General features: G+C 35.5%; 1 protein-coding gene across 1 annotated transcript in view; it reads left to right on the forward strand.

The window, feature by feature from the left end:
* LOC150079368 (uncharacterized) overlaps positions 1 to 24,603 on the forward strand; it is a 62,013-nt gene that overhangs the window by 15,472 nt on the left and 21,938 nt on the right. The window contains exons 2-5 of the mRNA XM_090382650.1: positions 4,463 to 4,560; positions 6,688 to 6,841; positions 11,010 to 11,055; positions 18,713 to 18,795. Coding sequence (XP_090238776.1) covers positions 4,463 to 4,560; positions 6,688 to 6,841; positions 11,010 to 11,055; positions 18,713 to 18,795 — 381 coding nt within the window. The remainder of the gene's footprint in view (positions 1 to 4,462; positions 4,561 to 6,687; positions 6,842 to 11,009; positions 11,056 to 18,712; positions 18,796 to 24,603) is intronic.

Here is a 24,603-nt window from a genome sequence, read left to right on the forward strand (position 1 = left end):
CATTGCAGATGGTGACTTCCAGTCAGTAGTGATCAGTTTGTTTTTTCTTTTTATTTTGTGTGGGTCTCTCTCTCTCTTCTTCCCTCCCTTAGTTACAGTAAACCATTAATTCTGACCCTCTGTACTCGGACTGGCTTCTTTTTTATGTGTATATTCACATCTTTTCATTTGTATTGACAAAAACAATTGAAAAGTGTTTTTTTTTTTTAATGGCAGACTGATCAGGACATAAAAAGAAAAGACTGTGGCTAATATTAAAAATGAAGTAAAACAAAGTGCATAGGTAAAAAAAGCTATTAACCCTGTGACGAGCATGCAAATTTTCATGGAATAAGGTATACCATTTTATAACTTGAAAATCAACATGAAAAGATTTAAAATTTTTTGCTTTAAAATTGTTTCCATTGTTTATTTACAATCTATTACAAACACCATTTTTTTTTTTATAATAAAATCTTATATTTTTAATTATTTTTAAAAATAAAACCCCTTCTGCTTTTGACTTTTTTTTTTCACACATTAAAAAATGCCTGCATTTGGGCATTATCTTTACTCTTTGGTGAGCAAACTTGGAAAGAAACTAAAATATTGAATAAACTATACACTGCAGTGAATGGTCCACCACCTAGAGATGTAAACATCTGAAGCAAGTAAGCATTTCTTTTGGGTGATGCATGGATCAAACACGATGTTAACATGCTTTGTTAATTGGATGGGAAAGATGCTGCCAATATTCAATCCTTTTTTCAACACAAGATAATTAATCCTGAAATACTACCCTTTTTTTTTTTTTTTTTTTTTTTTTTTAACATGAAGGCTACCTTAGGGTGCAGCTGTACCCCAAAATAAAATTAACATATATCTTTTAATTATAATTTTATTGCTCAAAATAAATAAAACTGACAAAATATTGTCAGTTTTAATTGGCTCTTAACTGGCTAAAAAAATTCTGCAAAAAAAAAAAAAAAAAAAAAATCACCGACATTTTGGGCAAATTTTCTTTTGGTGCTCCAAACAAATGAACTTGCATATAGTGCATTTAACCATGACTTCTGGTCTCTAGCCCTTGGGCAGAAAGCATATCTTTCACTTGTGCCTTTTGCCCATCTTCCAATTAAAGCTTGAATTTCTTTCAAGTTGGCATTATGTGTAAATGATGATCTTGTGCTCGAGCCAGGCCCATCTTGGTCATCAAGTCTGTCAGTGGAATAGTTTCAGATTTCTTCTTTGCTTAATTGGTATACTCAGAAATTGCACTTATCTCATTTCCTTGAAAGTCGGGAATAATCGCATCCTCTTCGTCCTCATCAGATATATTATTATCGGATTCTGATTCGAGAAGAAGTTTGAGCACTCCTCTTGGTCCTTATCTTTCAATAAATCAAAAAAACTTTTTTGGAGCCATTTTCTTGTGAGCATGGGTATATTTTATTATATTATTTATGTGAGCTTGGGTATATTTTATGAGTATACTTACCAAAAAAACATGAGGGTTGGAACTCAAACTGTTATACCTATACAGCTATCCTGGGGTACAGGCACATCCCAAGCAGTTGGTTTGTCTGAGAAGCACAACACTTATCACACCAATACAACTAGCGGCCTAGCAAAAGAAATTACCCCGAGTGGTGCACTCATAGTGCTATCTGTCTGTGAGATTCAGAACCTTTTTCAACTGATCGGGTACATGTGTACCCCAGGTAGCATTCCAGGGTTTTAAATATACATATATAGGCTTAAGAAGTTGCAGTTTTTATTATTTTTTTTTATTGTCGGATCTTTTCAATAGCAAAACAATTAATGATACAGATAGAACAAAATGCACAATAATTGAGGAATTCGTAAATTGGCATTGATGTCACTTGTATAGATTGTTTTTAAAAAAAAATTGCAATTTTCCCAAGGTCCCCCATGTCAGAGGGTTAAATGAAGGCAATTTTCTGATTGATTAGATGGAATCCAGGGCTACTGCAAGTGAGTAGGCAAGGCAGGTATTGCCTACAGGCAGCAGTTCAGGAGGGAGGCAAAATATTTATTTGACATTGCTTTCTGATTGGTTAACATTTATCAATATTCAATATTTAAGGCAGTAAATTTTATTTTGCCTACTAGCAGCACATAGGGTTGCAGTGCTACTGATGGAATCAAAGATGATGTCAAAATTTGTCCAAATTAATATCTTTGAAAATGATATTAATTTGGACACAAATTATGACATCGTCTTTGATTCCATCCAACAAATTATTATTTGTCACTAGGTGAAGATGATTCCAGATATATGGTAATGGAAGAAGAAATAGCAACATCAGTTCAATAGAGAAAATCTGTAGGTAAATTGAAGAAATGAAGAAAAAGAACGAACGGAGGGGTGAAATGGTTGTGTTTTTTTTTTTTTTTTTTTTTTTTTTTTTTGGCTGATGCTGAATAAGCTTGCTTTTCTTGCATCATATGCCTCTACTAATGCTAATGCTAATAAGAAGAAAACTTAACTTCTACAAAGGCAAGGACTGCCTTTGGTTGGTGCAGCATAAACCTCAGGCTCCCTTGCACAATATGGCTAATAATAATAATAACTCTCACGAAATTTACTAATTCTGGTGAGGAATTAAAAAAATATTTTTACACCCTAAGAAAAATGAAGAATGGTGTTATGACAATATGTTATAGGGTCTTTGCTCCACAGAAAATTTTTGATTTCTTCAAAAACACAATGCAGCTAGGGAGGAACCATTTGCATATGGTTAAATTTTTAGTTATTAATGTTTAATTCATAAATTAAAATTTATATTAAAAATTAATCAAATTATTCGTAACCTGTTTGATTTGAACTCTACATTCAAATTTTTTTTCGTATAAGCATTTTCTTAAGTTTCTTTTTATTTTTGTCATATTTGTGTCTTAATAACATATAAATTAACATATGCTTTTGGATTGGAATTAAATTTGCTTGTTTGAACCAGAATTTGAATTATTTACATGTAATTATATTTTATAATTTGGACTATCTTCTCACTTCCCCAGTTTAAACTATGAGGGTTCACTGATGCAGAAATGGGTTGTTGAATGGAGTATTTTCAAGTTGTTACTTTTTTTGAACTTACAATAATCATGTACCCCTTTTTGAAAGTTTAGTCCTACAGGCATACCCCTTCTTGGGCAAAGATAAGTTGAGGTAGTTTTAATAATACTATTTTATCTGCACTAGAAAAAATATAGTACAATATATGGTATTCATTTATTAACATATAATACAAGTTATACATATATACTATATATAGAAATAATAATTAAAAAAATGGAAGCAATAATAAAAATCAAAAAACATTCTTACAGAACAGCACAGATATATATGGTGGATTTGTATCAGTCTGAAATTAAAGTATGCATGTTAGCTAGTGAAGAAAACACATTTTTAATACTTACTTTGGTATTGAAATTGGTATTAAAATGTATACCAAACACTTTTTTTAACATTTTACGCTACAACTTACAACATTCATTGAGTAATAAAGGATAAGTCAAATTTTAACAAAGCACACTTTTTGAAAAGTTTACTATCACTTGCCATCAAATTAACCTTGTTACTCTTCATACATACAACACAGAGTTCATTCACAAAAAGGGGGAGACAACAAGCAGTAAACAAACTGCATAATTATCTAGTGATTACTTCCCACAGATATCCGGTAAAATGTTCCTTGTGTCACTTACATGTAAAAAACACATTCACACATACTCACATGCATATACCAGATCACTTAAAAGTGTAGTCCAATAAAATTAGATGAAAGGGGGGAAAAAAGAAAATACAAAAAATCACTGCTTACACAGCTCTGTCATCTTTTACGATTCAATAAACTGAAATTGTGATTCTAATAAGAGAAGAGTTTTACACGGTGCAACATATAAAGGAGTCGGGTTTGAACTTTTGATTCAGTAAAGCTGCTGTTTCAATTAACCAGTGATTCCTATAAGTGGTACCCACTGTACTAAATTTTATTGAATTGTTTTCTGCAGCTAAAAAAATTTATGATAAAGTAAAATAAAAAATTCTGCCCTATACCTTTAAAACCCTTTCATGTACCCCTGTGGGTATGCATAATACACTTTGGGAAACACTAATATATACGCATTCTATTAGTAAATTAATAAGAGGAGTATACTTCAATATAGTACGTAGAACACTTCCGTATGATACCTATATTGAGGTATACTCCTCTTATTAATTTACTAATATTATTATCAACGTAGAACATATTGAGTATTACAGCTCTGATTCATACTATATGCATTCTATATACAAACTTGCCTGATTGTTAACTATTCTATATGTAATTTTTTTATCATACAGAATCTTTTGATTAAAATAAGTATTTCTGATATTTTTTCTTCATGCAAAGCATATTTCAAGATATATTTTATTGGTATAATATTAGTCACATTTACTTTTATACTCTTTTAGGGCAATGTATCATCCTTCCAGAGGTGGTGTTCGGGGAGGAGCTGATCAGTTCAGCTGGGAAAATGTAAAAGGAGACAAACACAGAGAGAATTATTTAGGTAAGAAATTAAAATAAATATTTTAATACAAGGTATGTGCCAAAAGTTCCATGACTGATTTTTTTTCCCCTTTTTAACCAGTAGCTATTTGTGTAATTTCTTTTATGTACACATGGAGTAATCTCTTTCTTTATTTCCTCACAAATTCTTACATGTTTATTGCTATCAAGGCACACACAGCATGCTCTCTGTGACATCTTTGAGACAGCTGGTTTTGGTCAATATTAGTCTGGTATTGCATGGAAATGGACGAGCAGAGTGAACTTTAAATTTTGTTTAAAACTGGGCAAGAGTGTTACAGAGACACAGCTTGTTGCAAGAATCTTACAATGATGAAGCTTTATTGCATTATTGTGGTTTTGTGTGGTAGAACCATTTTTGTGATGGAGAGAAGAGTGTTGAAATCACGCCCATTAACAGTTTGAATGCTAGAAAACGATTTGAACATGAGCCAAAGCAGTTATCACTAAATTTAGTCTGTGGATTTTGGAAAAAGAAAATTGTACATGAGGTTTGTTTTGCATAACCTGACACCAATACAGAAGGAAACTCAATCTACATTTTGTGTTCTTCAAACTTCACTTAATGACAACAAACACCTCTGTTACTTACCTCTGTCAATGAAAGTTGGTGCTTCCAGTATGATCAGATTAAAAGTGACCAAAACAAGCCAGCACAAAAATGTTGGTATGCTAGCTTGTTTTGGTCATTGTGCTGTGCATCATAAGAGGAATGAATGCACAAGAATTTGCCATCTATTACTTGTTTGGATATGTCTGGGTTCAGTTCCCATCATTGATTGGTGGAATTTCTGAGATCTTAATCAACGCTGTAGTTACCAATCTCAAGCAGGAGTAGGTTCCCCTCACCTCCATGAGTTATTTTGGGTTTTTCAGCCTGTACAACATGCAGATTGGCCAGTGCACATTCAGACATGATACATATATGGATGTGAATGGCAAGCTCTGGTGCTTTTAAATAATTTGAATTGTGTGTGTGTGTGTGTGTGTGTGTGTGCGTGCATGCACTGGTGTGTGAAATTTAAAGACCAGTCAGGTTGTCACCTGTAGCTTCTCATAGGAGTGGCCTAGATATGGGAAAAGCATACCAAAGGAACCTTGTGAGGTACAAAAATGAAGGAAACAACAGAAACAAAATGGTACAGAGGGACTTTATTCAAAAATGGCAACATAGCACTGGCTGCCATGATACAGATGCATCACTGCCAAAGATGGAACAAAGGGAAGAGATGGTCAGTAGGAGATATGGCCACCCCTAATATCGATGCAGGCTTTGCACCGCCTGTCCATACTTAGAACAATGTTGTTGATAAGTCCTTGCAGTAACATCATCCATTCCTCTGTCAGTGCCATCTTCAGCTGGTGAACATTTTCTAGTGGGTGTGGACGTGCCGCTAGGCGTTTCCACAGAGTGTCCCACATGTGTTCGATGGGATTTAGATCGGGTGAAACGGGCAGGCCAATACATACGAACAATGTCCTCACTTTCCAAAAGCATACCAACAGCTGCAGTGCGATGGGGTGCGGCATTATCATTCATAAACACGAACTTGGGGCCAGTGGCACCTCGGAATAGATGCACGTGGGGAAGGATTACCTCATTACAGTAGCGTGCACTGGTTACAGTACAGCCTTCCAGTATCTGGAGTTGTGTACGTCCATCCAAGATAACGCCTCCCCAGATGACAACACCTTGACCGCCATATCGATCCCTTTCAGCGATATTTGCGGGGTGATATCGTGTGCCAACCTCTCGCCAGATTAGCTGAAGTCCAGAATCACTGCTGAGACTGAATCTACTCTCGTCAGTAAAGAGTACCTTAAGTAAAGATTTTGTTGTTGTAACCTTTAGAAATAGTGTTGGTCCTTAAGTTTTGCACACCAGTGTGTGTGTGTGTGTGTGTGTGTGTGTGTGTGTGTGTGTGTGTGTGTGTGTATAAATAGCTAACGATTTAAAAATAATGATAATATCAGTGCTGGAAGTGTTTTGGCACATGTTTTGTTTGTTTGTTTATTTGTGTGGGGGGGGCAAGTACAGTGCAAACAATATATTTTCTGTGTTGCAGTTGTATTTTGTTCAGATGTTGAACCTTTTTCCTCTTCACAGGACATTCTTTAAAGGCTCCAGTGGGTAGGTGGCAGAAAGGCAAAGACTTAACATGGTATGTAAAGAACCGGGGTCAGGAAAAAGCAGAACAGGCACCATTATCAGAACTGGCTGCAATAAAACAAGCAGAGGAAGAAGCAATGCTTATTGCATTGTAAGTTTAATTTATTATTGTGAAATGACTGCAAATTTTTTTGTTCACATTTTCATTCATTGCAGTTTAAATTTATGTTAATAGTAACTGCTTGTGACACATACTGGGATGTCACAGACACTGAACTTATTAAAGCACACCTCATAAAACTGAAACATAATCCATTGCCCATGGTGCATCAGTGAGCCATGTTTGATGGTTCTGATATAAACATGGTGGCAAATACCTCTTAACCCTTCATAGGCCACATGGGATAATATCTACCCGAGTTCTTTTTATACAACTTCTTGAAAAGAAAAGCAACAAAAAAACACCTTTTCTTTCAACATGCTAAGTTTTATCCTTTAATAATAAATAAGATATTGTACTGGAAATAGTAAAAGCTGTGATAAATCTGTTGTTATCTGTGATTATGTGAAAAATGTGTTTAAAAATTTGTTTTCATTTAGGAACACCATTATTTTGCTGTATTGGCAACCCATGATATGAAAAGTAATGTAAACTTTTACCCAACCTTGCCTGCATATTCCTGTTCCAGCAAGATGCATTTGAAATGAGTGCCAACTTTATGGCACCATGTGACATCTTTGCTCCAACATTCATATGAATTATGAGCTTTGGTTCTTATGTCTTCAGGACAGCCAATGTTACACATTGGCTATCCTGAAGACAAAAAAATTTTAGAAACTGATTACTACAATTACAAGCATTTACAAATGCTTATATTTATTTTTACTTCCTATCTATTTAGTTGTTTTTATAATGCTTATAGTAGAGTGGTCCTTGAGGTTGTCACAGACATTCTCTCAGATATTCCAGACAAGCTGTACTTGCTACCTGGGAGTCTAAAACACTGATGGAACTGATATTCGGGTGATTCAAGTCAAGTGGACCCAATTTCAGCAAAGTCCGGACAGTCTGTGACAGCCAAATCCTCTGCCTGCACCTTCACAATAGTGGGACTGTTAGTAATCCTGGGTATAACCTCCATGCACAAGCACAGGTGTGAACCAACATAAGCAGGGGACGAGGTGTGGCACCCACACCATATGGAGGAATGCCACCCTCCCTGTGTTACCAGGCAGTACTAGGTGGTAGATGACTGTCATCAACCGGTGCAATACCACCACTTTGCTTATTGGAGGCTTGAAGTGGTGGAACCCATGTTTAATCTCCAGAGCTAAGTTCCAGTCAACCCTTCCCCATCTCTTCCATCATGCAGTGACTGATGACTTTTGAGGTTATGGTGAACATCATAGTGAGATCCAATCTTCTTTACATTTCCAGGGTACAGCTCTGAAACGGTGTTCGCAGACCGGCCGCTAGTTAGTAAAAAAACTTTCACTTCACTCCTCCATTCATTCGAAATACCTGTCCAGCTGAGCCTTGAACAGGCTAGGTGTAGAAAACTTGCTTCTTGCCCTATTGGTAGCCAAGCATTCTGGTCTCTTGCCAAAGCTATTGGCTGCAACTTTTGCCCATTTCTGCTCCCACCTCTGTCCAAACCAGATGGTTCTGTTGTCACTTCAGCCAAGGATAAAGCTGACCTGCTAGCATCCCATTTTTCTTTCAACTGATGTATTAATGATCTTGGTAAAACACCTCCCACCATTCCTAGCACGCTCCATTCAATGCCTCCTGTGGTCTTCCGTCAAAAGGATATCAGAAGGATTTTGACGAATCTTGATGCTAAGAAAGCTCCTGGTCCTGATGGTATTTCTCCACTTGTTCTCAAAACCTGTGCTCCTTAACTTACTCCTGTTCTTTACCGCCTTTTTTCAGTTTCTTATTCCAAAGTGCTTTTCCTTCTGCTTGGAAATTTGCTCATATCCAGCCAGTTCCTAAAAAGGGTGACAAGTCCCTCCCATCCAATTTTCATCCCATTGCAATTACATCTACTCTTTCTAAAGTAATGGAGAAATCAGTTAACTGCCAACTCTTAAACTACCTAGAAACCTTCCGTCTGATCAACGATCGCCAGTATGGATTCCATCAGTGTTGATCCACTGGTGATATTCTGGCTTATAGTACTCATTTTTGGACAAATTCAATGAAAACGTTTGGTGAAACACAAGCAGTTGCTCTTGACATCTCAAAGGCTTTCGATCGTGTTTGGCATAAAGATCTTCTTAACAAGCTTCCATCTTATGGTTTACCAACTGTTTTTTGTAATTGGTTATTCAGTTTTCTCTCTGATCGCTCACTGAGGGTGATGGTAGATGGCTCTCTGTCTCAAAAAGTTTATTTTTGAATATGAAATTAAGTAATTGATGCATTTGCACAAATGACTAATTGGCATTTTAAATACAGTGATCACAGGTGAACTTTGTAGTGCAATGAATAAGAGTTTCATGGTTTTTATTATTTTGGGTATAATCAGATTTAGACATAGGCTCCCCTTCCAACTGTTCTTTGATTCTTTTGACAGAAAAATTGAATGAAGTGATATAAATGAGAGAAAAAAAAAAGCTGGTCACTGGGAAGGGAATTTACTGATTAAATAAACTAGCCACTGAACTTAAACTGGATCTTTAATTTTGACCTTTGTATTACTCATTGTTAATTTGGTAATAAAATATTTTTTTAAAATTTGACTTTATTGAAAAATATTTGAGAATGTGTGCTAAAAAATTTTAGGAGTTAGTTTTATTGATAAGTTTAGTATTCCTTTTAAAAAATCCATTTGCAAGGAAGTACTTTAAATTTTACCTGGCAATACTCTGGGTCAGGTCAACTTGCTGCTATAGTCTTACCTTTAACAGCCTTATCACATTTTTTGGAAATGATAGTTTAGATAAAGGATGAAAGTTTAGGGTGGAATGAGGGATTTGCATCCCTACCAGAATAACTTCACTGACACAGTCTGAGCAAATATTAGGATCAGGAGGTTTAAGACAGTAGTCTTAAACCTCCTGATCCAAGGAAAAGAGGAATAGAAAAATCATGCAAGTCATCCCATTTTTCAGTCTTGTAATGCAGAGGACATGAGGCTGAGAATTGCCATTGGAAAAGTGTCCAAGTTGTGATTTGAGAGAGAAAATCTTTATTGCAACTAGATGAATCTTTATTGCAACTAGATGAATACAATGTAGATAAATAAGTTAAGTTGTAACTCTCCCATCATGGCCTAAAGCCATTTTTGAGGTTTCTAGAGGATAACTAACATTAACTGCATACTTTGAAGGGTTACTGAAAAAAACAAGATACTTTGAAGGATTGAGAGAAAGAACAAGAGTGTTCACATGTAGTTTGGATTCTATGCTATTTTAGTAGGTAAGTTAACAAGTTGTGATGAGATCATTAGTAAAGGCACTGTGCATCCACTCCTTCGATTGTTCTTTGGTCTCTGGATCATAATGAAACAACCATGGTGTCAACTTACAGCAAAAATATCATTGGTACCTTCCTGAAAATGGTGAAGAATGACACTCAAAGACAGGACACACTGTCACTTTTGATCAGCATTCAAACATTTGGGGACCCATTTAGCAGAAAACTTCTGCATGTCCAAAATGTGAATAACATATCTGACATTCCCTATATGTACCTAGAGTCTCAGCTATCTGTTTAGTAGAAATTTGTCTATCAGTCAATATCATGATGTGAATGGCATCAACATTTTCAGGCACTATTGTAGAAACTGGTCTTCCTATCCTCTCTGCATCTTCAGTGGCAAAAAACCCATTTTAAAATTTTCAACCCAGCTTTTGATGGTTGAATAGCACGGACACTGTTCTCCTAACATCACTATCATATCAGCATGAATGTCCTTTGATGTTCCCCCGTTGAAACAGGTATTTCATAACTGCTCTACATTCAGTTTTGCTAAAAGTGACATTTTATGCTGACATCCTTTCTTCAACTTGTAAAAAACAAAAATAGATATTAGTGTTTTCTGAGTGTTGCCTCAATCATTTTATTTTTTAAAAAAATATATTAAAAATATAAAATAAAACTATTCTATTATTATTTTATTTTTGTGGGCTGTCAGGCTGAGAATTTATCAGCACTCCTTCCTATTATATGTTTAGGTTAGCAATCTCTGCTTCAATTCAGTGTTTGGTTTGTTTTTTTCAACATAATCTTCACTCTTCTTGTATTAATATTAATTGTGAAATTTCACTGTATTGTGTACTGTGTTGGTTTATGTTTGAAATTGTGTTTCTAGGGGCCACAAACCTGCAAAACGGGAGGTTCAGCAACTCACAAAAGAGGTATGTATATTGAGTTTTTTTAGTTGTTTGCTAAATTTATGTCTTAATAAAGGAATGCATTTATAATCACAGTTTATCTTCAAATATTTGTTTATTTGGATATCAAAATTTAGCACGCTTACGTTTAAGCGACATTAGAGCTCCCTTATATAGCTGTTATTAGTGACTAAGTATCGTAGTACCAAAATGTCTTCTGAGACAGCATAGTGGTTTTCCACTTTGACTCATTCTCCTGGGTTCAAATCGCATTGTTGACTGGAGAAGTTTCTTAGGCCTTAGTCAATCTTAGGCAGAGGTGTATGGTAAGATTTTTGGAACCTTAAAACCTGCAAAACATGCAAATTGGCCTATGGCCCATGCATTGCTGCAGAACAGTACATATTGTTGCAGAGATGCCATTGTAGTTGGGGAGAGACAGCCAGATTAGCATAATCCTGCTACTGCCAGCTAAAAGCTGGATGATACCCATTAATAAACAGTATTTAAATAACTTCAAGCATTTCCAAACTGAAAATCATATATTAACAGGCTTACATTGAAAAGACAATTATCTTTAAAGGACTAACTTGTGATTATTATGAGTATATTCCTGTAATTACACTCACAACTGTTACATCTTTGATAATCATTGTTTTTCCACACACACATTGTGCAAGAACAGTGATTGGGTTTGAATTCCTTTTCAATGGAAGGAATGTTTGTGGGTGTTTCTTTTTTGCACTAGGGCAAATTAATCAATCTTTGGTAAGGGTTCTGTGGTTTTAATTCCTCCTGTCCTGGGTTATAATTCCACAAAACAGACAAACCAGTGATGCATTTATGATTGTTGGTTTTTGATTTGGGGGGAAGAGACTAAAAGCAAATTTTTTGCAATCTTAAATTAATTACCATATAAGGAAAACTCCATATTTCATTTCAAAAATTAAATTTAATGAAAAATAAAATATTGAAAAATTAAAAAAATAATAATAATGAATATAAAATAAAATCAAGTTTTAAAAATCTATACTATTGAAAGCTGTTTAGTTGAATCAGTTTCTTCTAATAAGTTGCAGTTTCAGTTATTCATTTCCTATATGAATGGGAAGATGTGCAATCCTTGGATATTTTTATGATACTTTGTTTTGTTTTCAGGTGATAAACCCTTTTGATGTAAAAATCTTTATTTAAATTTTTCTGTGAAAGGTTTTTGTTATAAAAAAATCAGGTTTGTGATTCTGTGAGATTGTATATGTTACAAGTTCAAAATCCTCAATTGATCTGAAACTTAAGCTCTACACTTCAGTGTGCTTTCTGTATAAATGATTTCTGCATCGGTTCTCCTGTAAACCAGATTGCATACCTTTTGACAAATGATGCATTTTGGATGCTGCACTGCTAATTGTACGTGTATGTTCACATTGCCTCCTTTTGTCTATGATAATTTGGAAAGGTGATTGATCAATCTGAATAAAATATGAGCATCAGTTTAATTAAAGATTTTCATTAGAAGTTTCATTGATTTAAAAATTTTTTCTTTTAATCTCCTGCTGTTGTAATTAATATTATCTTAAAATTTTTTATATGTAAGAAACTCCAAAGAGATTATTAGTGTTTACTTATGTAATGCAACCAAAATGGTTTTTTTTTTTTTTTTTTTTTTAAGAACAGATCAGAAATTGAAATACAAAAACTATAAATTAACACAGCTTTCTCAAAAAGCAGTGGATAACATCAAAAGACATGTCATAATTTTTAATAACTTTGGTAAGGGAAACACTAATTGTGTTATTCATTGCTGGAAAGTTTCATGAAAAGTAAACTTTTCTATTTTTCAGTGAGTATAGAGCTCTGAATTTTCTTTTGATTGGCCTGACTTGAAAGTCATACCTAAAATTTTCATTATTATTTAAAATGTTTAATAATTGTTATTATTTAGTCCCATAGAGAGCATGCTTTTTTTTTTTCTATATCATTTGGTTTGCTTATGTACTGGAATTACTAGTAATGGATACAACTATAAATAATATACCTTTCAATATAAATTTTTAAATGAAAGCACATGCTGACACACTTTGTATAGAGTATGCTCACTCATATAAATCTCTTTGAGCAGATGGATCACACAACTGGGTGTGTGGGCTCCATTCAGTATTGCTGGAAAACGTGGTCTAGAATTGTGTACATTGAATGTCATTCTTTATTTTAACAATAAAATGAATAGAGGTGCAGATTGAATGCTGAATAATGATTAAAGTAGTTCACATTGTTTTTCCTCATGAAAACGAAAGTGATATTGAAAATGACATTGATATTTTTCTTCTCAGCATAAAATTCTGAAATGTGAGGTAAACAAGATTTACATCTTGAAATCAGTATAGTGCAGTTAATTTTGAATATTTAGCACTGAAATTATTGTTTTTATTTACATCTGGCCTATTCAATGCTTTGCTTATAATGGCAGTGGGGTTTTTTTTTTTTTTTTTAACCTAAGTATTGATTTTTATTTGTGCATGCTGATTTTCACATTCCACTCTTCATAAGCATATAATACTGTCATGTGAGAATATTTCTGAATGAAACTTTTTATTCCTGGCTGTTAATATGAATACTTTTAAAAAAATCTACTACTGTACCCATGAAAACAATTTTTTTAAAAAAGTTTGTTTGGAGGTAACATTTTCTGAACTCTCCTAATTGCTTTCCAAAAACAGTAAACAATAACTTTCAGTTAAAATGAGCAACAATATTTTCCCTCTGGTGGCTGTGGCACCACCAATTGTAGCAAACAAACACAGTGGCAGGTCACCTGACAGATGACCAGCTTTCTCTTAAATATCTGGAAAAAGTTTTAAGTTTGAATTCTGTGATGCTCATTCTGTAATTCAATGATACTGGCATTACAGCATCATCGTAACTAATAAGATTGGTCAGACAAGATCACTCCTTAACAAATCCATGCCATGATTGCCATATAACTGTACTCCTGTTTTACTTTAGTAACAGAGGAACTTGATGCAAAAAATAATTTTGACATCATACACTTATCCTTTGACTTCTGACCATGAAATACATGTTTAGAAAAACATGTATTTCATGTTTTAAAAATCAACATTTTTAAAGATTGCACGAGAATTATCGGCTGTGATTCAGTTGATCATGTGAGAACATATCCAATCATGCAATCATTTTGTATTGGTTAGTCACTGAGCGGCAGTGTTCTTGTGTGTTTTTCTGTCTCTGATTTTGCATTAATTTACTCATGGTTTGTATTTTGTTTTTAATTTGTGTTTATATCAAATTCTTATGGCCAGTAAGGGAAAAAAAATGATAAAAGAAATACAATAGACTTAAAGATGAAAACAAAGAATTAATAAAACAACATGAGAGTGATAGTTTCAGACTTAGCGCGTGATTTAAAATTATTCCATTTGACAGTTCCTACCATTTTAAAGAACAAAGACGAATTAGTGAGGTAGTGAGAGAATTGGCACCAATAAAACTACAAAATTAAGAAAAAACAAAAAGGTCCCATACACAAAATGAAAAAATTGTTGACAATTTGGATGGAAGATATAATTCAAAAACATATTCCACTAATTTTTTTCTTTCCTGGCCAGTCAACAAAGAAACCTAGCTGCCTAGACAGCCATAGAGGCATCACATGTTCACTACCAAGCTCCATTTCCAGCACAGAAAAATTGTTTGCCTCGATTCTTATAAAAAAACTAGTATATTAGTTTGAACTGCTGTACTCCACAAATGAGTCTCGATGTAACAGCTAATCAGTTGTAATGAGTGCTACTTCAGATAGCCATTGCTACCACTTAAATATCATCAAACAATATCCATCTATCCCATATGTGTTTTATTGCAGTTCTCTGCTTACCAAAAATGAAAAAAGCCACAGCTGAGCATTGTGAATTACTAGGAATCAGTTTTTGCCTACTTCTACATTTCTGTAGCAAGGCACATACAACCTAAGTCCTGTTTGAACTGAACAATTATTACTTTTGACATCAACTCATTGTCATTTTTGGCACTTCTCTCTCTATCTCTTCATAAACAGATTTGTGTATTTATATATATATATTTGTTTTATGTACCAATGATATTATCTCCTGTATTTTATTTTTACTGTGTTTGTATTGTTTGATTTTATAACTTCACTGAAGAGGAGCCTGGTATTTAAGCATATAAGCTCTGATATATTCCTGCAAGTGTATATTCATTACCACTGGCTGATGGAAATACATGCACTGTTAATTTAGATTTCTATCAGCCATTATCTCCTACATACACTGGTGTTCAAAGAAAGTGCAGCACCCCTTAAAATTGTAATTGTTGTCCAAATAACGTAAGTATATGGTAATATTTCTTACAGATTGCATCAGATAACATTGACACGCATAGGTGATGACGTAATATTGCATCAGATGTTACTTTCAGCTATATAAGCATGCTGTGCAAGAGTTGCAGTCATTCCTTGCTTGTGTCAGAATGGCGAGTTACGTGCAGTTGACACCACGAAGAAAGAGTGCTATTGTTGCTTTACATGAAGGATGTTCTTCCCATCATATTGCTTATAAAGTGTCTTGTAATCAGTCGACAGTGAGTAGATTTTTTTCCAAACTCAAGGATACTGGTTCTGCTGATAGGAAAAAAGGAACTGGATGCAAATGAGTCTCTACGCCAAAACAGGACCACATTTTGAAGCGCTTATGCCTTAAAAAACAAAGCTTCTTCGTGTTAGCTGAAAAGAGAATGGGAAGAACATACAGGAGTGGTAGCAAGTGCAGTAACAGTCAGAAGATGCCTCTTCAAAAATGGACTTGTAGCCCGTTGTCCTAAGAAGCCCCTCCTCACACACAAAATGAAAAAGGCCTGATTAATTTGGTGTAAGGAGCATGTCAAATGGACCCCCAAGCAGTGGAAGTCAGTTATTTTCTCGGATGAGAAGAAATTCAACTTGCATGGCTCTGATGGGAGACAAACGATTCACTGTAGTTGTGGTGAAGAATACCATCCAGACTGTATGGTGTCTACAGTGAAATTCCCTACCAGCCAAATGATATGGGGCTGCATTTCATATCACGGAATAGGTTTATAAAAGGTTGCATAAATGCCAATGGATACCTGGCTATATTGGAAGGCAAATTGCTGCCAACCATTAGAGACCATTTCAACCTGCCAAGTAACTGCATCTTTCAGGACGACTCTGCTCCTTGTCATTGGGCAAAAAGTATAAGTAGGCACTTCTGTAATTACTTTAGCTTCATTACTGCATTAGAGGTTCAACAGTAATGTGTTTACATTTGTTACAGGTGAAAAATTTGTAGGAAGAACGGTCCATTACAACTCTTAGCTGGCCAGGAAACAGCTCCGACCTGAATCCTATAGAGAACTGTTAGCATCGTGTGGAATCTGTAGTTGCCAGAAAAAAACCAAAGACCCTTCGTAAACTTCAGGAAGCCATAATTTGTGTTTGGATCTACGAACTATCAGTTGATTATCTTCAGAAATTGATCTTGTCAATGCCTTGAAGGTGTGCTGCTGTCATCAGGGCCAGAGGCGGTTCAACTAAATATTAGTTTGTACCTGGTGTACTTTTCATTTTGTTTTCCATTTAAAATGATAAACCTGAAGCAAATTGAGGTCTTCTGATAACATTTCAGCCATAATTGTCGTGTTTACTAAAAATGTTTTTTTGAAAATGAAATGCACAGGGCATAATCCTTATGGGTTTTGATAATTAACTATATAGTATCGGTGTAAATACACCATAGTTCACCCATAAACTTGAACTACTTATGTAGCATAGAGGGCATCGTTTTAATTGTATCTCATATTCTGGTTGCCTTCACAACGAGATAGCTACTATTGTATTACTTCAAATAAATAACGCTTCTCTAGTAGAGAAGACTACTGTTATTTATTTTCAGCGGTACCACCACCCAGACGATCATTTCGAAGCTATCCGGCTTCATCATCAGTGGGCGGCAGGTACCCAGGTAATACAACGATATCAAAACCCATAAGGATTGTGCGTTGTGCATTTCATTTTCAAAATACATTACCACCTTTCGGCATCTCTCATATTGTGGATATAACTTCACAACTGTGAGGGCGCCTCCGTAGCCAGGTGGGCAGGAGCAGCAGTGCGTAGCATACGCTTCTTGATTAGACCGGGGTTCGAGCCCGTGACCACCAAATACGGAGGATGCGAAAAGGTCAGGGAATGACCACCGCATATCCCCGGAGCAATATGGCCTTAGTTGCTAATGCTCCTAAAAACCAAATAACAAACAATAACAAATCACAACTGTGATGGCTTGTTGTATTACCTGGGTACCTGCCCGCCCACTGATGATGAAGCCGGATAGCTTCGAAACGATCATCTGGGTGGTGGTACCACCAGTGGCGGATTAAGGATAGTTGGACCCCTAGGCAAATTATATTTGTGCCCCCCCCCCCCCAAAAAATAATAATAAAAAAAAATAATAAAAAAAAAATAAAAGTTAGGTGGCAAATAAATGAAATTTTGTGGTTTTGAATTTTTTGCTTAAATTTTTGCTTAAATTAATCAAGATTTTTATGATGTTTACTGAAAACATTAATCTATTTTAGAACACTATAGGAAAATGTCTTGGCTTGGGGCCCCCCCAATGACTGGGGCCCCAAGGCACATGCCTCATTGCCTTAATGGATAATCCGCCACTGGGTACCGCTGAAAATAAATAATAGTAGTCGTCTCTACTGAGAAGCGTCATTTATTTGAAGTAATACAATAGTAGCTATCTCGTGAAGGCAACCACAATATGAGATACAATTAAAATGATGCCCTCTATGCTACCTACGTAGTTCAAGTTTATGGGTTAACTATGGTGTATTTACACAGATACCATATAGTTAAAAATGTTGTATAAAGGTTGCAAATGCTCATTTTGGAATATTTTGAGAGCACCCGTCAAATATTACTTAGCTTTGCCTTAACTATTAATAAATATCTTTTGTTTATATTTCTGTTTGTGATGCTAGTCATTAATGTAACATGCCATTGTGAAAAAGGGTTAGAAATGTGAAATTCCTAGGTGATGCACTTTCCTTGAACATCAGTGTATGTCTTAAAGTTGTGCACATTTGGATGTTCCAGAAATCAAATAGGGAAAAAAAACATATCAATAGGTTTAGAAAACCATGTTGTTTTGCTCTATAATAATTGGTAGAATAGGAGATAAGTTGTTTTATATATTCTTCATAAAGAATACAAAAATTGTGTAAAAATTTAGAATATTCCATTAAATGCAAATGTAAATCCTAGTTGAATCATGTTGAAAATTCTGTTACAGAATTATGCAGTTAGCATTAAACCTAATCAGAATCACTTGCATGGTGGGAAAAATAAAAGTAGATTAGTGACTTCTTGATAGTGAGTGAAAATTCTGCCAAATGAGTTGTATTTTTGTCTTGATTTTCATTCGAAAAATTTGATCATGTGACACTTATTAAAAAATTATATGTTAAGTGCATAGTTCTGCTAGATTCACCTTAAAGTAAATCTTTAAGGATTCTAATATGAATATAAGAATAAAAAAAAATTAACAATAATATAATCTAAAGGTAGTGGCATTTCATGTATTTCAGTTTATATAATACTGTCCTTCTGTCTTAATGAAAGGAAATGGCCGAGGTCTTGAAACGAGATAATGGTGAAAGTGATCTTCATGGTGTTGAACGAGTTAAAGGGGTTGGTACAACAAGGTATGGTTATCAAAATAAATGTCTTTATTAGATATGGAAAAAAATCTAACATCTCATAATTACAGGAATAATGTATTTAATGTTTGTTCATAGTGATCATTGGAACAGTAGCATAGATATTGATGGGTGCCTAGGAAATTATTGGGTAATGTAATTAACAATAGTTGATGCAGGTGTTTCATGAAAGCCTGGAATTGATGCATTACTCTAGAACATTTAGCATTTGCTCTACTCGATGCACATCTGATCATCATGGTTTCCTAGGAAAGTGGATTAAGGATCATTGCATCTTTTCTGAATTCAAGAGCTTTGTATATATATACATAGTTAATAAAGCGGGAGAACCACTTTGTAGTCCTTTAAGAGCTAAATTGAACGAATTCCAGTAAAATTTTAGACACCCCACTTTGAAATACATAAATTAAAGGGAAAAAAAAAAACTTGCTGTGTAAAATTTATGCATTGTTAAAAAAAAAAAAAGTGGTTATTTCATTTTTGAATATATTGCACAAAGTCAGAAAGTGCAAAAATAATGTTAACAAAGAAGTGCCTGTGTTGGAATGTAAAAGAGGCTTGAAAATCTACATAGCTTGCACAGTACGTTTTGTTAGCTATTCTTTCAAACCGTGTAAAAGAACAGTCATCATAATTACAGTTGATACACCATCTGGAAGAACAGCCTGTGTTGGTATCCTATTAATATGGGAGGAATTTTCTTCAACTTTTTTTCATTCTGACTCAAGTTGGTCTTGAGCAGTGACTTTTCATCTAGCAAACAAGCAAACCTGACTATAGAATACAAGGTCAGATCAAAACGTTCTCAGACTTCATTTTTCAAACAAAAATTAGAATACATTTAAAATTTTTATAAATGGTTCCTTTCAAAGTACTGTGACCCTGAAGAAATACAAGTGTCCCAGTGTTCTTCCACTTCTGAAATCATAGTTGGAAGTCCTCAACTGTGAGCTGGTTGAGGTCTACTGTCACATTTTGTGGGGGGGGGCCTTGGATAGTACAGTTGGTTGAATCATTGTCCTCCCCACACTGGGTGGAAAAGACCCGAGCTTGAGTCCTGTTGATGACATCAGGAATTTTTATGGGCCTTTTTCGCAATTTGGCTGAGTTAGTCAGGCTCAGACGAGGGTAGCATGGTTTTCCTCCCAGAAACTTGGCTTTTTTTATCCAGCAAACAGAAAATTGGCCACAGAACATTCAATTTAAAGACAGTGTACATGAAGGCCTTAGTTGCTGATGCTCCTAAAATCCTGCTATAACAACAATTTTGATGGATGATTGTAATGTCATCAAATCATCATTTTCAGCTTCATTTTGAGTGTAGGGAGAAAAAAAAATTACGTGGTACAGTGCAGATTAATAAGGGAAGATGGGGTACTAAAAATATCTAAGTACAGTCACTCCCCGATTAATGTAAAGGTTGCATTCTGCGGAACTCTAGGTAAGTCGGATTTTACATAAGTCGGAATTTCCCCTATGCTTGTGCAGCACTCGCATCTGTGCTAGCTGAATCGATTGAATCAAAAAAGAAATGTTCAATGAACATGTGAATAGAATTATTTATTGTATTTATTCAATTTTTTATCTCGCGCAGTTTAAATTTTTTATCCCATGAAAAATTACAAAAGCGTGCAATTTAAAAAATTTCAAAATTATAAAATTAAAAAAAGAGAGAGGAGACAGACATAACATCAATAAGTTTTACCTCTCAAGCATTGTTGCCAGAGCCGACCGGCCTAGCCGGGTGGGTAAAGTACCTGCCCGGCAACCCAAAGGTCGCGGGTTCGATTCCCGCCTCGGGCTTGGATCAAAGTACTGCAAAAACCTTGGGAGGTGCAATATGGCCACAGAAGAACAACTATCAAATCAAAAAAAAAAAAAAAATTGTTGCCAGAATCGACATCTGCAGCTGATAAATACAACACTGCGGAAGTTGAGGAGATTTAGAAGGAGTCGGCTGCTCAACCTTACAAAAGAACATTAATGGATGACTGGATGGTGGCTTTTGTCTTTTCATAGTAGATTTCTTTGTAGCAAGCATATCATTCACCCCTCTGTTAACTTTTAAGAATCATTTGCTGTCAGGATCCATCTTCTCAAACCTTACTTTCGTTAAATTGCATCGCCATTGCCAATGCAATTTCACAAAATGCCATTGCCATCTCTCTGGTGATGAAGCATCTCAGCTCCTCATTTGGTTCAGCTTGAGCTTCGTCAGCATTTACTTCTTTCACTATCGCTGCCTGCAAGTCAATAAGTTCTTTGTTAGATAATTCCTTCTCTTCTTCCTCTATTAACTCCTCCACGTCTTTGGCAACAATCTCCAACTGAAGTAGCTCTGCAACCTTTACAATCTTATCTGTAACCTCTTCATATGATTCGTCTTTTTCAGACCCTTCAAAGCCTTTTATGTGCCGTGGGCATATTTTCTTCCATTTACCATTTAAACAACTTTTAGTAATTTCCCCGCAGGCCTTATTAATGTTTAAGATGGTGTGGTAAATATTGTAAGTTTTCCAAAAGTCTCAACGTAAAATTTTTCTCACCATCTACTGCAGACAATGCCTGACAAATGTTGTGCATAAATAGTATGCTTTTAAATTCGAAATAACCCTGATCCATAGGTTGGATGAGTGAAGTCGTGTTTGGCAGTAGAAATATGACTCTCACGTTCGATTTGAAATCATCTAGATGCGTACAATATCCAGGAGCATTATCTAATAGAAGCAAAATCTCGAAAGGAACGTTGTTGTCTTCACAATATTTTTCAACCTCGGTATTGAAGCAGCATTTAAACCAATCCTCAAAGAGGGATATTGTTATCCATGCTCTCTGGCTCAATCGAAAATGCATGGGTATGGTGGCTTTATTGATGCCCTTAAATTCACAAGGATTTCCAGAATGGTAAACAAGCAGTGGTATTAATCTGTAATTTCCCGCTAGCCTCAAGTAAGAGCGTGGCCCTATCTTTTGAAGCCTTGAAACCTGGCATTGTTTTTTCCTCTTTGGCAATGTATGTTCAATCCGGCATTTTTTTCAATACAGAGCAGTCTCGTCAACATTAAAAATTTGCTGCGTTGAATAGCCGCCTTCATCAATAATTTTTTCCAAACTTCACAGAATTTCTGCAGCTACACAATCGGCTGTATGTAGCTTCTCTGCAGCTAGAGAATCGGCACTGGCGACTTCACCACATACTTTAATGTTTTGGAAGCCAGCGCAATGCTTGAACCTATTAAACCACCCATGGCTTGCGGTTTGCCGTACTTATCCTTAATATCTTCATTAATACTTCTTGCTTTTGTGTGAATGGCCATTGGACTCAGGGGCACTCGCTTCTGAATCTGATTTTTCATCCATATTATTAATAGCCTTTCCATCTTCAATATAGGTTGTTTTGTGATCACTGAAGGTTGTTTTGTGATCACTGTTGATCTTAAATGCATTGATCCTTTAACATGTTCTTTTATACGCACACTGTCCCTTAAAATAGTATTCACCGTTGAAGCAGTGAGACCTAATTCCGTGGCGCTTCCATAGCCAGTTGGGCAGGAGCAGCAGTGCGTAGCACACGCTTCTTGATTAGACCGGGGTTCGAGCCCGTGACCACCAAATACGGAGGATGCAGAAAGGTCAGGGAATGACCACCGCATATCCCCGGAGCAATATGGCCTTAGTTGCTAATGCTCCTAAAAACCAAATAACAAAAACAACCTAATTTCGTGCAATAGATGACAAACTTTGTCCTGCTTCATACTTCTTGATTAATCATCTTCATTTCTAAATCAATTTTCGTTTCGTTTCCTGGCATTGCCAGCACTTGCACTTTCTATTAGTCCCTTTCCCTTCATCATTGTAATACGTAAATAGGAATGAAGAGAAGTTTCTGAAAATTTGTTTTTTATGTGATTTCAGTGAAGGGGAACACATTTCACCATAATACTGTAAAGTGAAAACCCACAGAATTCCAGTTATCGGGATTATCGCAAATGCAATAAGATCAAATTTACTAACCATTTATAATAGATTGCACTAACAGAAAAGCCCAATAAACCGGAAAGTGCAAAATTGTTTGTTTTTTGGTTGTGACCTCCAGAAACGTGTTTTAGAAAAATATCACAAAGGCATTCAAAATTGATTCTTATGTTTGAACATATGATAACGATGAAAGTGTAGTGCAATTTCCATTATAAATATGACCCCTTTTAGAGCAGAGGTCGAGGAACAGGGGTAAATTACCCTGAATGAGGTAAAAGTAAAAATTTTGGGGGTAATGAAAGTTCAGAAAAAATAAAAAAAAGTAGTTAATAAAATAAAAATAATTAATTTAAAATTTTTCCTTTTCAGTTAGTTTTTTCTAACCTTCAGATGGCATCAAATAGAAAAAGGAAATACCTGGCAGAATTCCTCAATTATGGTTTTACAGAAGACAAAGGACAAATGAACCCACAATGTGTCATTTGTTTGAAATTGCTGACTTCAGAGTCATTCAAAAAGAATCAATTGAAGACACACTTGGATAATTTGCACTCACACCTTTCTTCCAAACCAAGATTATTTTGAGAGTTTGGAAAGAACTATCAAAACGCAAAGATTGGAAAACAACTTAGTAGGTACATTTGATTCAGCATCAAGAGCTAGTTTTGAAGTTGTTTGATTGATTGCCCAAAACAAGAAGCCATATACTATTGGTGAAGAATTGGTCAAACCTCTAGCCGTGAAAATGGCAGAAATCATGCGTGGCCAGAAAGAAGCCATGGGTGAAGAAAGAAGCAGGGGTCGAGGTGTGGCACCCACACCAAATGGAGGAATGCCGCCCCTCTATGTTACCAGGCAGTATTAGGTGGAAGATGACTCTCATCAACCGGTGCAATACCACCACTTTGTGTTTATTGGAGGCTTGAAGTGGTGGAACCCATGTTTAGTCTCTAGAGCTAAGTTCTGGTCAACCCTTCCTCATCTCTTCCATCATGCAGTATGATTGATGACTTTTGAGGTTAAGATGAACATCGTGACGAGATCCAATATTCCTTACATTTCGAGGGTACAGCTCTAAAACGGTTTTCGCAGGCCGGCCACTAGTTAATACACTGGACCGAACCTATTGGTAACTCTCTAGGAGGCTTCCGGATCAGCTAGTGTATAATCTTGCAACCTCTACTCTGCCAGATAGTGACTGGAGGGAGTCTGAGTAGTGTGTATGCGGGGAGCATTGTCGAGATCACATTATGTCAAGGATCTGGGTATATTCTTACCATGTGTATGCCGTATCCAAAAATTTCATTACTTTATACAGCATGTCACACCCACTTTTTCTTATTATTGAATACACCATGAATTGTGAAACTAATACAGCAGTTTATCTGCGAAAAGATCGAAAACTCCCAAGCATTTCCTAATTAATTTCACAAATATACATGGTCTCAATTCTAATCTCAACGATGTCCATTTCCACTTGCAGTCTGCCAAACCCCATGTACTTTTTCTGACAGAATCTCAGTTCTCTGTTGATTCAAGTACTGCTCATCTCAGATGCCCAAATTATTTGCTGTATGATTCCTTTTGCCTCAAAGGTGGTACTTGTGCATATGTCTGTTCTGATATTTCCTGTCAGAGACTTGGCAATTTGGAATCTCCTCTCTTTGATCTTCTCTGGCTTAAAATCTCTCTACCTCATTTTGTCAAATTCATCTGTTGTCTCTACCGTTCTCCCAACTCCACTAATCAGTTGGAGCTCTTTGACTTCCTCTCTTTGCAACTTGACTTTCTCCGGTCCAACTTTCGTAACAGTGA

This window comes from Mastigoproctus giganteus, chromosome 10 (assembly GCF_048544385.1).
Source record: "Mastigoproctus giganteus isolate SK-2022 chromosome 10, ASM4854438v1, whole genome shotgun sequence".
Lineage (NCBI taxonomy): Eukaryota > Metazoa > Arthropoda > Arachnida > Uropygi > Thelyphonidae > Mastigoproctus > Mastigoproctus giganteus.